At 52.1% G+C, this 15,542-nt stretch overlaps 1 protein-coding gene across 5 annotated transcripts in view; it reads left to right on the top strand.

Annotated features, from left to right (window-relative positions):
- Positions 1 to 15,542, top strand: part of ATP11A (ATPase phospholipid transporting 11A) — a 125,312-nt gene that overhangs the window by 66,090 nt on the left and 43,680 nt on the right. For all 5 annotated transcript variants that reach the window (XM_078452879.2, XM_078452890.2, XM_078452888.2 and 2 more), the window contains exons 3-11: positions 960 to 1,049; positions 1,827 to 1,907; positions 6,200 to 6,307; positions 6,934 to 7,062; positions 9,085 to 9,188; positions 9,650 to 9,700; positions 12,244 to 12,308; positions 13,160 to 13,241; positions 14,538 to 14,688. In XM_078452879.2, the coding sequence (XP_078309005.1) occupies positions 960 to 1,049; positions 1,827 to 1,907; positions 6,200 to 6,307; positions 6,934 to 7,062; positions 9,085 to 9,188; positions 9,650 to 9,700; positions 12,244 to 12,308; positions 13,160 to 13,241; positions 14,538 to 14,688 (861 nt within the window). The remainder of the gene's footprint in view (positions 1 to 959; positions 1,050 to 1,826; positions 1,908 to 6,199; positions 6,308 to 6,933; positions 7,063 to 9,084; positions 9,189 to 9,649; positions 9,701 to 12,243; positions 12,309 to 13,159; positions 13,242 to 14,537; positions 14,689 to 15,542) is intronic.

Below are 15,542 nucleotides of genomic sequence, written 5' to 3'. Positions count from 1 at the left end.
CACAGAACTGTGGAAGTCCTAGATGGTAGCATGTGAGAAAATCCACACAACGTGGGGAGGGCCATGAGAGTTTGGGCACAGCACCAGAAGCACTGGCCGTGGGAGACAAGACTGCTGACCTAGGCTGCATTAAAATTAAATTTTCCTGCTCTTCAAAAGACACTGTTAAGGGAGTCAGAAGACGAGCCACCGACAGGAAATATTTGCAAAACACAAAGCCCATAAAGGCCTGGTATCAGACAGGACACAGAAGGGAAGGGTTGCTGGGGTGGGTCCGACGGGTGGGTTTGGGAATACTCAGAGCTAACAGACCAACATCAAGCTCGGTGTTTACTGGAGGTTAGTGACCTCTGGGACATGGCTGTTTGCAACACAAAAGTTGAGGAAATTCTCCTCCGGGGGGAAAAATCAAAAGTCTGGAGATTAGGAGGCGGCCAGGACCAGCCCCCCTCTCTATCCTTCCAAGCCCTCCATGTAGAGAGGCGCCTGGGGCTGACCCCGGACACCTGAGCCTCGGGGATGTCTCCAGGCAGTCAGGACCGCCTGGTGATGCCGACTTCTATTGTAGCTTCCTGTTGCCAGCTAGTAACACTGTCACAAGACCAAAGAGAGCCTATGGAGGGAAGAATGCTGAACATAAATGTTTTAACAGTCACAGGTTTACATGGGATGAAATAGACCTTAATGGTAAAACTTTCATTAAACTATGTTGTATTATGTCAGATTATCTGGGATTGGGTAACTCGTGTGCTACTTTTGGGGTACGTGTTCTGTGTCAGCAGTTCGTATTCACGGTCAGCCAATTGATAAAATAGCTACAAAAGTCTAAATTTTGAATGGTGAGTTTTGTATCTAAACATTTTGTGCTTTGAAATCCAGCACCATCGTTGTATAGCAGAGTAACACTAGAGAGTAAAATGTGATCACAATGCCACCTCTTTGTTTTTTCTTCTCTACAGTACACGTTTTGGAACTTCATACCCAAGAACTTATTTGAACAATTCAGGAGAATAGCCAACTTTTACTTTCTTATCATATTTCTGGTACAGGTAAGGCCAGCGGACTTTTTTTTTTTTATCACCTCATACATTCTAAATAAGTGACTTTCATTCCCAGGTGATCAACTGTGGCTTGCTAAGGAGGGTGAACAAGGACTTGGGGCCCTTATCTACATGTCCCCCACCCATTTCCTTCAGGGACAAGTGTTTTGGTCCCTCTGACTTGGCTGTGACCACCTTCCCGTCCTGGAGGGGAATCAGGAGCTTACCTGGTCTTTAGGAGAAATTCAGCAGCCAGGCTCGGCTTTATTATGTGGAGCCCCTTCCCAAGTGCACAGGGTGCTCTGAAGAGATCACAGAGAGGAAGAGAACGGAGAGAAAACCAGAGTCCAAATCAGGGAACAGTGGGTCCAATTCGTTTTCAGAATAGCAATCACATTTTCTTCAGTCACGCGAAATACAGTGGAAGGACTTACAGAATTTCCCCACCGTTAAATTATTCAAATACTGTCATTGAAGCCTGGCGCCGAAAGCAGAGTAGAAAATTAAAATGTGCACTGGAATCAGACTTGTGTCTTTGCCACTGTTGGCAGGGTTTCCTTAAGCAGATGCCTTAACTAGAGCGAACTACCCTCGGTTTTATAGGAAACAGGATGACTAACCCCCAATCGGATTGACCTCTGGTCGGGGGATAAAGTGGGTAACAGTAAAACAATTTGGAATAACCAAAAGCAAATGTTTTCGTTGGCGTTACAGGGCCAACCAGTCTGTCTAACGTCAGTAATGCGTGTTTTTGAGAATGGCCCTACAATTCTGTTTTAATTGCAGTTGATTATTGACACCCCCACGAGCCCAGTGACGAGCGGGCTCCCACTGTTCTTTGTCATCACAGTCACGGCCATCAAACAGGTAAGAAGTCTGCAGAAAAAGGGAAGGCATCACCATCCCTGTTACATAACATCGCATTTTATCCAAAGCGGAGTAATCTGGTTTGTGTTGGCTAGTTTGTAGGCAATTTAACCAAGTTCTAGCAATTCATTTTGGTAACTGCCTTAGATTGACACTTGAGCTAAAATAAGAGAGATTATGTAACGCGGCAGCTAGCGTGACACCCTGTGAGTCTGAGGGGGAAGCCAAGGTGTTCACATTCAGAAGCAACCAGAGATGGTATCTGTTTTTAGAGGCTTTTCTTAGCCTGTCCACACCGTCGGCCGTCTGAGCTGTAGGCACCTGCTGTGTGCAGAGTCTGGGATGCAGTTTTCTAACAGAGTGTGCTGACTCCCAACTCACCGTGTGCAGGGGGCTGTTCTCCCAGGGCCACCCAGACAGAAGAACACGCCTCAGTTCTTTCCACCGCGCACATAGCCATGTTAGTGCTGCAGCCATCGCCACTGTCTGGTTCTGGAAAATTCCCATCCCCTCAGAAGGAGGCCACGAGCAGTCTCTGCTGTTCCCCTCCCTGAGCCCCTGGCCACCAGAGGTCTACCCTTGTCGTGGCCACACTTCCCACGTGGTGGGGGTGAGGTAGCTCTTTGTACTTTCGGTTTGCATTTCCTTGGTGATTAATGATCTTGAGGATCTTTCCCTGTGCTTATTGGCCATTTCTACGTCTTCTTCAGAGAAAAGGACCTTTGCCCATTTTAAAATCGGCTGAAGCATCTTTTTATTGATGAGTTGCAAGAATTCTTTATGTGCTCCAGATAAAGATTCCGTATCTGCTGCAAACTTTTGAGCCTAAGGATGTTTGCACTTCGGTGTTGATACATCAACCTTCCATTTGGGAGATCTGGATAATTTGTAAAATGGCAGCTTCTAGTGAAATGATTGGTGGTCAAATTCTTGCTGAAAAAGCCATGCTTTCCTGGTGTTATCCTTTAGATAAAAATAAAGAAAACAAAACATGTGCTTTACATGAGATGTGGTATGAGAACAGCCATGGGGTGACAGTGGGTGCCAGTGTTGCGGTGATTTTCTGTAGGCTGAGGAAGGACGTAGAACGGAATCAGGTTCTAGTGTGTGTGCGTAAAGAGCGCCTCTGGGTTGTCTTCTGCCGGCCTAGCGGGTCCTCAGTGTGAGAGTGTCTGCATTAGTGTTTTTTTAATACAGAACTGGGAGCAGCATTTAAGGATTTCTTCGTTTTGATTTGCGTTTTATTTCTCAGTCTTCAGTAATCTGGGAATACAGATCTGAACAGAACGATTTTGCTTCATACCCATTTGATTGGCTTTTAAATGTAGAAGCCTGCAGAGCAACCAGGGACAATAATGTAGTGAAACGCATCCACTCTCCACTGATGGCAGTGTGGTGGCGCCATGTTAGAAAGCCATTTGGCGCTAATGGATGAGGCAGAAACTGTCAATGGTGGGACCCGTAGTCCGAGGGTGTCCAGTATGTGCAGTTGGTGTGTATTATATGCATCTCAGAGTGCATGGAGGCCCCACAAGGTGTCCTGGGATGTTCGTTGCAGGCCTCTTTGTGGAAGAAAAACTAGGGACAAGATGTCCTTCAGTGAGGTAACAGACGGTACGTTCGTTACACGTATTGAGGTTACTGGTGCAGTAGCCACGTAGTGTGGAAGACGTAACACTGAGTGACGCACTCAGTTACAAAGGAAATACTCGGTGTGTTGTCCTCACGCGTTTGTAAGCATGTAAACACTTCAGTTGTTTATGACGCACGTGTCAGAAAAGTGGAAAACCATGACGGGAAGGAGTCTTTCCGAGGAGGAAGGGAGAGAAGGAGTTGACATGCGGATCAGAGGGGCTGAGTGTGTATACCACCTCTCGGGATCTGCTCTGAGTGGTGGGCGCAGTAAAGTGAGGTGTTTCCATTGCTTCTCTGTGTGTTTTCGGGAGAATAACCATCCTTGTCCCCAAGAAGCTGGTATAGAGCCCACGAGAGGGCCTCAGGAGGGGCACAGAGGAAGGGGACAATGGCTCTTGGAAGCTGGTGGTGACTGTGGGCAGGCAGAAATGGAGCAGAAGGCGTCCCAAGGTCCTGTGGACGCCAAGGGTCCTGCCAAAACCGCGCAGCAGATCAGGACTGGGAAGATAAACCTGAAGCACTGGCTTCCTAAAGGCACTTGAAGAAATTCAGAAAAGGGCAGGGGATGGGGCACGTGTGCTCGGCCAGGTCTTCACTGCCTGCCACGCTGCCGTGGCGCCCTGCGGTCCGCCCACCGCAGTGCCCTGGCTGAGAATGAGCGTGCACCGACCCCATGGGGAACACGCGGGGGCCCGCGCCCGCAGCTGCTGCCGTGCGGCCGTCTGCGTGACCCAGGGCCTCAGCAGGCCCGGAGAGATCTGACCCTGCTCCGCTGAGCTGCATGCAGGCCCAGAGAGCCCAGAGCTGGCGGAGTGGTTCCCTGACCCACCGCGGCCCACAGAGTCCCTGCAGGGGAGCCGCAGGGTCCAGCGCATGGCTTCTCTCCAAGGTCTCCCGGCCTGACCCGCTGCCTGGCTCCACGAGCACAGGCCCTCTGCCCCCTGAGGCTGTGTGCCCCCCAACACTCTATGCCTCCCAGGATCCGTGCCCCCTGAGACCGTGTGCCCCCCCACACTCTGTGCCCCCCCAGGATCCGTGCCCCCTAAGGCCGCGTGCCTCCCCGCACTCTGTGCCCCCCAGGATCCGTGCCCCCTGAGGCTGCATGCCCCCCACACTCTGTGCCCCCTGAGGCCATGTGCCCCCCCACACTCTGTGCCTCCCCAGGATCCGTGCCCCCTGAGGCCGTGTGCCCCCCGCACTCTGTGCCCCCCTAGGATCTGTGCCCCCTGAGGCCGTGTGCCCCCTGCACTCTGTGCCCCCCCCCAGGATCCATGCTCCCTGAGGCCGCGTGCCTCCCCGCACTCTGTGCCCCCCAGGATCCGTGCCCCCTAAGGCTGCGTGCCCCCCTGCACTCTGTGCCCCCGCAGGATCTGTGCCCCCTGAGGCTGCATGCCCCCCCCCGTGCCCTCCAGTGTCCGTGCCCTCCAGGCTGTGTGCCCGCCCCCCCACCAGCTACATGTCCCCGAAGGGTTTGTGGGAGGGTGTGTGATGACCCCCGTGTGGCGGAGCTCAGTGACTGCCGGGCTGCCGGGCTGCCTGGTGCACAAATGTACCTGTGCTCTCCCACCTCACCTTTGCCAAATGCAGCTCTCCCCCTCCTGAGCCCCTCACCCCATTCCTGAGGGTACCTGGTTTTCTGCCCCTCCACCTGTCCTCTGCCCCTCTCCTTCTCACCTTCCTCCACGCTCTGGTTCCTGCTCTGGATGGCCCTCGGCCCTCCCCTCCTCAGCCCTGCTTCCCCAGTGACCCCAACTGGCACGTGTAGGGGATCCAAGGCCTTTCCTTGCAGCTGAGAAAGCCCCCTTCGGGGAGCACCTGGGTAGTCCCAGGTGGGCGCTAAATGGCTTCTGACAAGCATCTAGCCAACTCTGTCCAAATCCCCAGCAACTCGAGTGAGCCCTTCACGGCCACCCACCCACCTTCCCAACTGGTTTTCTGCTTGCCCCATACTGTCTGCAATTCTCCAGGCTGGCCCAGCCCCTGCCCCACCCACGTCTGCTCCTGAGCCCTCATGCAGCTCCTGTGCTGTGGTCTCTGCCTTACAGGACAACCAATCAGCATCCTCCAGGGGGGGCTCAGACCTTCTCCTCTGAGCCCCCTGCACACACATTTGCACACGTACACTGTGGTCACACTGCCAGCAGTGGCTGTGATGTGCTCCCTGGGGCAGGGAACCAGGTGAGGCTCTGCCTGGGCCTGCAGGAAGGGGCATGGGGGACCCCTGCCCAGGTCCTCCCGCCTGAGCTGGTCCCGGCGCCTCTGAGGCCCTGGCCATGGTGCTGATGGTGGGCAGCCAGGCGTGGTCACCCCAGTGGTCTCTGGCACAGACAGAGGAGGCGTGTCCCACAGGGGAAACTTCAGAGCCCTGTAGCAAAAGTCGGGGCTGGTGTGTCCCGATCACTGGAGGCACGAGAACGCAGGGGCCAAACTCCTGGAGGGAAGAATGGGGCAGGGTGGCGGCCAGGGCCACGAAGAAGTAGATTTGGGGTCCATTCAAGGGAAGAGCGCAGTACTTGTTGGGGGGTGGGTGTCAGCGTGAAGAAAGGTGACTTCTGCCCCTCACTTGTCCACGGCTGCAGCGGGACGTGGGTCGCAGCCATGGCCCATCCGGCAAAGCCCAGAATGACGGGCTCAGGGCCGTCCTCTCTCCCCTCCAGGGCTATGAGGACTGGCTTCGCCATAAGGCAGACAATGCCATGAACCAGTGCCCGGTGCACTTCATCCAGCATGGCAAACTGGTCCGGAAGCAGAGCCGGAAGCTGAGGGTGAGTAACACTGGTGGTTTGTTCCAGCCCAGATGTGGAAAGTCCAAACCCAGAACACAGCAACGTGATGGGTGCTACGTGAGCTGAACCTCTGTCTGGAATTGCTTCTTTACAGCTGGAGGCCAACCTCCTCCCCATACGCTTCTTACTAAAACAGGCGCCTTCCACTATCTGTTTTCTTAACTTTAATTTTTATTTATTATTTTCAAGTTGTAATAGACTTGATTTTTTAGAGCAGTTCAGTTTCACAGACCCCATCGGGTTGTCTGAACTTTATGAGATTGTACTCACCAGTCACGATAGAGAAAGTTCTTTAACACGCTGTTAAAGAATTTATTCTAGAACAAGGCAAAGTCATATTAATGTGAATTCCATTGGTTGGAAACTGTGAAAATAGGGACAGAAACCTCACTGAAGCCTTCGTTTTAATTTCCTGTTTCAGTGAACCATTCATGCATCATTATCTGTTAAATGTTGGCATCACTTAGGCAGTGGTTTTCACGCCTGTGCTAGCCAGTGGGAAGCATGTACCCAGACAGGGAGTGTGATTGCTAAGGTTTATCCTGAGGAGTGCTCACTGGGACCCCATGGGGCCGCTGCACCGAGGCTGTCTATCTGTTCTGCAGGTGGGGGACATCGTCATGGTCAAGGAGGACGAGACCTTCCCCTGTGACTTGATCTTCCTCTCCAGCAGCCGCGGAGACGGGACCTGCCACGTGACGACCGCCAGCTTAGACGGGGAATCCAGTCACAAAGTACCGTGCCTTTCATCTGAGGCCACACAGGCCTTGCCCCAGCCCTGCTGTGCCTGCAAACACAGTGTTCCCAGTGGTCACAGGGCACCCCAGGGGGCTGTGCTGGCCATGTGGCCCCTCAGGGTCCGTGGCAGCCAACCATGGTTAACAGAGGCAACTTCATGTTATTTCTTAGCTATGCCATTTAGCCAAGGGGCCAAATTAAGGATGCAATGAGTAGACTGTGGGAATTTTGAAATTTTCCATTTAGTGTCTTGACTAGACTAGAATTATGTAAAAAGCCACACAAGAGTCTAGATTTTAAGTGACTATTATTTCAATGAGTGCCTTTTTGTTAGAATATCTTCAGGATTTTCTGAACTTATAATTAATGTCTTGTACTCCATGTGGAGCTCTGTTCTGGCAGTTGGTGCTACAGAACTTTAATGATCACGAAAGAATAGAAGATATCACTATTACTTTTAAGGATTTCATTATTTAAAAACTGGAAGCTTCCATGGAGTTTAGGGAAGTGAGTGTAGCTCAATGGGCCCAACCGTGTGGGAGGCGTCGGCCAGCTGTGGTTAATAGTGGGATTTGGCCATGAGAAAGAGAGGTTTTCTTTCTTTCACGGATAGTTCACATCCTTGCATGAACCGTGCGGGACTTTTTGGGCACGTTTCCTACATACAGATCCCGAGAGAGCTAACATTCTGGCACCACTCATACTAAGTAAGGAAATCCCGGGAGACTCTGTGACTGTGGTCTCTGGGGCGCGGGGACACCCGGTGCCCCACGCATCCCTGGCTGTTGGCAGCGGGCTGTCCCTTGCACCCGTCCTGCAGGAAGGGTGCCCCAGCGTCGCTAGCGAGCGGGTGCTGCAGTCTCCGGCCACGTGACTGTTCTCCACGTGAGATGGGACGGCCATTGCCCCCACACATTGCTGGCAGACACCCCCCTGCACCTTGCGTGCTACCATGCTCAGCATCCCGTTTGTGTTTCTCTGGTGTCACCTCTGCACGTTGGGTTTGGCCCGGAGGCTGGAGTTACCTGAGCCCTTTGCTTAAAAGACAGCGAGGCCCCCACACTGGTCACATTTATGGCTTGTGTGGCCTCGGGCAGGCACTTTGAACTTCCCTGCAGTTTCCACATCCATGGGACAGACTTGTCTTCCAGGGGCTCTTGTGAGGATAGACTTAGAAAGTCTCCCAAAGCGCCAGGTGCATGCACAGCAGGCACCCCAAGGTGTTGTAGATGCTGCCGCTGCTGCTTGAGTGTGTCTCCCGCTTGTTTTGATTCATGGCGCCCTTTCCTGCCCACACTTGATTTCTGGGAGGCCCGGAAGGAGTTCAGAGACACGCTGTCTTGAGCAGGCCCTTGCACTCCGACTCCGAGCCCAGGTGTTCACGTTGGTGATGCGTCTGGGCCGGGGCATCAGCATTGCCTGGGTCGTGTTAGAAATGCCATTCTTGGGGCCCCCAGACCCAGCACGTCTGCTTGGGGCTGGCCCCACTGTCGCTGCCCCACAAGCCCTCCAGGGTCTGAGGCTTGCTCGGTTCTCGGAGCCATCGGTAGAGGCCCAGTGGGCAGCTGTGTGGTGAAAGCTTACGCTCACCAGCAGCGCCAGGCGAGGGTGGTGTGATGCCAGGGACACCACCGTGCACACAGTAGGACCTCACATGAGGAAAAGGAACATTAACTCTGTCACAATGGCAGATCCAAGTGTCCCACTTTACAGAGGAATGTCCCACAGCTGTTAGCTTGAAGTTGAGGGTGGCAGGCAAGAGCGGAAGTTTCTGGCACCTAATAGAGGAACAACAGTAGCCCCATGTGATTCTGTAACTTGTTAATACCTGCAAACTGTGTTACACGTTCACTTACATGTTACTTGTGTGAACGTTTTCTCTGATGTGGTAACTAAGCTTTGTCATCGGGCTTAGCTGTGGGCACAGCAGATTAGATGTGGGTGCTGCCCCCGTTAGAGGGGTGCCGGGGTTGTGTCGGTGGTTTGGTGGTGAATTCACCTTTCTTGTCTGTCTGCAGACTCACTATGCCGTTCAGGACACTAAGGGGTTTCATACCGAAGAAGATATTGACGGCTTGCATGCAACCATTGAGTGTGAGCAGCCCCAGCCCGACCTGTACAAGTGAGTCCCATCTGTGCTCCCAGTAACTACCTTTGTCCCCCCAGGTGTCCTTGCTCTGCACCAGCCACATCCAGCACCATGCTCGTTTGGAAAGACCATGTAAAACCGCTGCATAAAAATGAAGACCAAACCAGAAATATGTCACTTAGAAATTTTCATGGTTCAGCAACATTACGATCTATAGTCGTTTATGCAAATATTTGGCCTGGCTTTAATGAAACAAGCTTATTGAAGAAAAAGTAATTTTCTGTGACATGAGGAACCGATTTTAAGGAAAATCCTTGAAGTCAAGGGCTAATAAGGACAGAAAGTAAAGGGGGAACAGGGGAGGAATTTAGGTAAAGATCCCAACCCGCGAGCTTCCCGGCGGGAACTGGGAGGTGGGTGCAGGGAGCGGGAGGGCGCCTGGCCCTGCGTCTTGGCCACCGTTGCAGGCAGTGACCCAGCTTCTCTGTCGCCAGGTTTGTCGGCCGCATCAACGTCTACAGCGATCGGAACGACCCCGTGGTGAGGTGAGCACAGACGCGCTTGTGGGTGTTTTCACCCCCGCTGTCAAATCCAAGTGAATTCTTAGATTACTGATAAGAGGTTTCCGCTGCTGCTCCGTTGGGTTTTGAAGACAGAATTCTGCTTTACAAAAGGTCCAGCTTCCGCTGTCTTTTGTGCCTTCTCTTGTGAACACAGCTATATGTGCCAACACCTGATGGCACTCACGGAAAAAGTTCTCTCCCCAGTGTCAGGAGCCCCTCTAATCATTAGTCGCTGCCCCCGTTGGAAATGTCCTTCTACCTTGTAGACAGTGAGGTTGAGGGATTCCCGACATTTTATCGGAACGTAAGCACCTACTCACAGTTGTCACTGGGACAGTTTTGGTTCTAGATTGTGTCTAGATTTAAGGGGCTGTGCCTCACCGGGGACCGTGCAGGTGGTAGGCAGGTGTGCTCACCTGTCATAGTCTGGGACCCGTCACACACGCGGGTTGTGGACAAGGACCTGCACCCGCCATGTGTCAGTGCTGAAGCCCGGGGGCCGCACCGTCTCCCTGCGTCTGCAGGCCTGTGGGTGTGTCTTTTGGGCATTGCTCCCCACTCTGGAGGGTTTTGCTGCCCGGGTCGCTGAGATGGACAGTTTAGGAAGTTGACTTTGAGTAGGATTCAGACTTGACCTTTTCTGTAAACCTCACTTGTTGGAGACATTCTAGTTCTTCCGATTTAAGTGGTCTCCAAACCATTGATATCCTGGTGTCACCTTGTGTGTCAGAGAAAACCTCTGCCTAGCAGTAAGAACAATTTCAGGGGGACTTCGATGAAAATAAATTGTTACTGAAAGGTAAGCCCCTGGGGCCTCTTTCCTCCTACAGTCTTGAAATTCTGTTTTCTAGAAATGACTTGTGCATTTCACATTTTAGCACTGGTACCCAGTAGTGCTAGGGAGGCTGTGGGGCATGGCCATGGTCTTTCATAAACGGATACTAATCCACAGGGAGTTCCTGTGGGGAAACAACCTGTGCTTCTGTTTCTCGTGAGCATTAGCATCTGAAGGAGTAAGTAGAGAGGGGTTCGTTCATCATGCTGTGGGGATGAGCCCGAAAAAGCCAGCCGGCTTTTCGTGGTTCATGGTCAGATGAAGTTTAGCACCGAGCAGCAGGGAGGTAATTACTAACATATTTCACGTTTTGATACTAATTCTTGTTTTGCTTTTTAAGTATTTATACTTTTCAGCAGACTTTTAACACATGGGTGGGGAAGGTGTTTATATCTGTGGTGCGAGCGAATGGTGATGGATCACGTATACTGTTCCTAATCCACTCAGAGTGGTACTTCTCCGTCCTCTGTCCAAACTAGATGCACCGTTCCTTTTAAAGTAAATTATTTTAGACTTCCCAGAGACACCTTTTTAAAGGGCCGCTTGCTTTCACAAGCACGTCCAACAGGAGCTCTAAGTGCCGCTGGCGGAGGCCGGCGGTACGGGTAACAGGAGATGACCGTGCGTGTGCAGCCTCCGTGGCCATCAGGCCGGGCATGCGTGTCCAGACCACAGGGCCGCCCTGGGCAGGCACGTCCGGTCAGGTGCGCCCCAGCAGCAGCCTCCCCGCCCTCGTTTCAGCCAGCAGGGGTCCTAAGCTGCATCGGTTAAGCGTACGGGCGCACCACAAGTACGTGGCGTTTGTGGGCAGCTGGCTCCCCGGGGCCAACGCCTGTGGCACGCGCTGAAAAGCGACAGCGCTTGCCTTCGCCCCACTAGGGAACCGTGAGTGCGCTCACTGAGCAACGCTGGCAAGGCTGCAGCCTGTGCCTCCTTCTTTTCCTCCTGGAAACTGATGAGAATCCAAACCCTGCAAAGGCAGAGGTTTGGTCCGTGGTCGTTGAGGGCGTAGGGCCCTGCTCGTTCCTACGCAGATGACTTTTAAATTCCTTGGCCATGGCTTCCCCAGAGCGGCGGCCCATGGCGGTTCCGGGTTTTGAGGCCACCTGCCCCCGGATGGTCCGTGTGGGTTTGCCCCCCATCCCGTGTTGATGACTGTACACAGCGTTCCCAGCCCCTACGTCTGAAAGCAAGACCAGATCCCATGGGACTCGTGGAGTCTCTCTGAGGATGCGGTGGAGTCCACCGAAGCCTCCCGAGTCACAGACCATCTTTTCTCTCTCCCTGAACGGTCAGGGCCCCCAGCCCAGCAGTGCTCACAGGAGGCCTGTTAGGAGCGCGTGTCCAGGCGCTGCTGGTAGGACCCTGTGGGTCAGCCCACCTCCCTCCGTCGGCCTGGACGGGCTGGGAGCCCGCGTTCCTGACAGGGCCGCACACGTGCCGGTGCCCTGAGGGCAGATGCTGTGGAGTGCCAGCCGCTGGGTCCCCCCACAGAGCGGTTCTTACCCCCTAGGGGAAGGCATGCTCTTATGAGGAGCCAGGCTAACTTCCATAGTCCAGATAGAAGCACCTCTTCAGAGACGCGATTTCTTCTTGGAACCAAGTCTGTTAGGTGCAGGCCTCGATTATGTGCCCGTAGCACCTTCCTCTATTTGCTGCATTACTGTCTCTGATCCCTCTATCCTTCCAGGCCGCTGGGGTCGGAGAACCTGCTTCTCAGAGGAGCGACGCTTAAGAACACTGAGAAGATCTTCGGTCAGTGTCGGTTGGCAAATTAGTACTAACAGCTTCTAAAGTTAAGGATGTACAGAGCAGTTAAAGTCCACAGTGCTGCCACAAACGCGCTCTCCGTCCTCTGAGTGGACTCTGTGGCACCAGTGAAAACCTGTGCTAAGGATGACAAAGCAGTGAGGTCTCAGGGTGTCACTTGCGTATCAAGTGCCTGTAGTTTTTGACTTAGAAACATAGAGTCATGTCCCCGAGAGAATTCAGTGTGTTTCCACAGCAGATTTCTCTCAACGCCTGCATATCTTTGGTAACGTCTCCCATTTCTGTGGGTTATGTTTGTTTTTTAATTGAGACAACTTAAAAATATACACATGTGCCCCGTTGTCAGAAAACCCAATATCTTAAAACCTGAGCTTCAAGAAAAAGTAGAGATTGATCTCGACATGAGAAAAAAAAAACATTTCTTTTTTTTTAAATTTTTTTAATGTTTATTTTTGAGAGAGAGACAGACTGTGAGCAGGGAAGGGGCAGAGAGAAAGGGAGACAGAATCTGAAGCAGGCTCCAGGCTCTGAGCTGTCAGCACAGAGCCTGACGCGGGGCTCGAACTCACAAACAGGGAGATCATGACCTGAGCCGAAGTCAGACACCTAACCAATTGAACCACCCAGGCACCCCTAAAAAAAAAAAACAAAAAACATTTCTTTAGTCTGAAGAGTCCTGTTGTGGGACTCTTTTTATGAACAGTTAGCTTGCCTAGTGAAATTTAGAATACAACTTTTATCCAGACTTCTATATTTACTGCAGCTGTGTGCAGCTTCCTGCGTGAAGGCAATGTACGCCTGTGTTATTGTTCTAACTGCTGTCTTCTGCCTTGCAGGTGTTGCTATCTACACGGGCATGGAAACCAAGATGGCATTAAATTACCAATCAAAATCCCAGAAGCGATCTGCTGTAGAAAAGTAAGTGTCAGTACCCCTTTGTTTGAAGTGCGTACAGCTCCATGACCTAGAACCATCATGAGCCCCTATAGACGTGAAAGCATTTTCCTTCTGGCTTCATTAGTAATTCCTTCATGGTCTCTAGGGAGACAGCAGCGCTGGGCATTTAGACAGATGGTCTCATTCTGCGGGGCAGCAAATGGCTGCATGCGTTCAGCCTGCGTCTGCAGGCTCCCTCCTGTGGACACCTAGAGTCCCAGCAGCTCCTCTCACCAATCCATGGAAACGTCAAAATCGGGTCACTTTCAGCTTTGGGGTTGTTGGAAACCGTGTGTTTTTCTGAGGGAAACATAAGCAGAGAGAACAATCTTCCTTTCGTTAAACAGTAAAATCCTTACCGTGATGAGTCAAGGACAGAGTTGAATTTGTGAGAAAATGTGGCCCAGAGTTTTGTCTTACTTTCCTTTTGTTCAAGTGCATCCTTGATTTGCGGTGGTTACAAGTTATTCCACACGGGGGGGGGGGGGGGTGGACTTGGGGATCTTTGGGAAGACTGTCAGGTGTCTGCTGCCTGCCTCGGGCAGGTTAGTCTCAGAATGTGATCCTGCCATCTCCGTCCATCGACGGCTACACCGAATATGAAAATGGAGATTTGGCTCTTAATAAGCAAGAATGCTCTGTTTCCAGGTATTACCTTGACGAATAGGTTTCAGGTTTCAGAAATAAATACTGGAAACTCAAGCCTTCTTCACAAGATCTGCTGAGCCATTGGCCAGGGATTCAGCCTTTTTCCTATTCAGAGGGCATTTCTCTCCTGCCCCAGTGGTACTGGGGAACTCACTGGTTGGAGCTTAGTGGCCGAAGGGTGGACATCTGGGTGTCTCTGAATCTTGGACTCCCGGACCGCACAGTCAGCAGTGTGGCTGCGTGAACTGCCCTCTCCTGTTCTTGAGACTTTCCCTGTGGCCCCAGAATCACATGCCAGTGCAAGCTTCTGTTCTCATGGTGACCGTGCCAGGTGATGGGGGGGTGGCTCACACGTTGCTGTATCCTGGCCATGCATTTGGCTTGAGGTCCATCAACTGTCTACACAAAAGCACTATCAACTGTCATATAAATAAAGTTTAAAAAACCAACTCTGCTGTCATGTTTCATTGAGTTACAGGATGCATCTGTGAGAATGAACTAAAATGGAAAAGTTTTCATCGGAACCATCCTGATAACACGCCCGCCCCAGATGCCTGGGAACACAGCACGGAGGGCAAGCAGGTCCCTCAGGAAGCAGTGACTAAGTATCATTGCTGTCTTGTGTTGTAGATCCATGAATGTGTTCCTCATCGTGTACCTCTGCATTCTGGTCAGTAAAGCGCTAATAAACACCGTCCTCAAGTACGTGTGGCAGAGCGAACCGTTCCGAGATGAGCCGTGGTATAATCACAAAACCGAATCGGAAAGACAGAGGAATCTGGTACGGAAAGTGCGTCCCTTTGTGGTGACCAGACCGCCTGTAAGCCATTGTTATGGCAACATGGCAGGAGAACAGGAGGCCTCGGTTGGTGACATCTCTGTCCTGGAGGCGTTCACTGATCTCAGGGTGTGTCAGTGGTCTCTCCCTGCGGACTGCACTCGCCCCCGAGCGTCAGTGGTCTCCCCCTGTGGACCGTGCTCACCCCTGTCTTGGTTGGGTACTGGAATGTACACTCTGGAAAGGGATGGGCCCCCACAGTGAATTCATTAGGGCAGCACCGTAAACATTTCCAGAGCTTCTAGATCCCAGCACAGTGTCCTGTACTTAGAGGCTGTTCAGCAAATGCTCAGTGAGGATCATGAGGCAGATGGGGCTGACTTATGGAGAGACTAAAGAAAGGAGGAACATGTCAGTTATAGGAAAATTGTGGTAAGAACTGATTGCATTTCCCCTTGGGGTTCGGGCTCAGTTGCTCATGTCTATGAAAACCGATTTTCCCTAAGCCAGGAGTTAAAATCATTTGACTGAACCTTCTCCACTTAAAAGAATACTGTTTTCTTCCCTGAGTTAACACCTGAGCCATGTGCCTCCAGAACAGGTAGCACCGGGTGCAGAGCTGGGCCACGTGCGGGTCCAGAGCAGAGTCCTGCCTCACCTGTGTTCAGTCGGATCTCCCACAGAACTAAATGGCTTAGAGATCAGAACAAAACTGTGCAGAGAAGTCCTTTCTCCCAGCCTTATTTCTGGGGCTGGGTTATTACCAAGTAAGTTTGGAAACATGTCAGAGTCTGGAAGCAAGTGTGGAACCCTCAAAACGTGCAGTTTCCTGCCAGCTCTTAAGAGGCAGGCGCCTG

The sequence above is a fragment of the Panthera onca genome, chromosome A1 (assembly GCF_046562875.1).
Source record: "Panthera onca isolate mPanOnc1 chromosome A1, mPanOnc1 haplotype 2, whole genome shotgun sequence".
NCBI lineage: Eukaryota > Metazoa > Chordata > Mammalia > Carnivora > Felidae > Panthera > Panthera onca.
The sequence above is the reverse complement of the archived record's forward strand: the minus strand, read 5'-3'. Positions and strand labels throughout refer to the sequence as shown.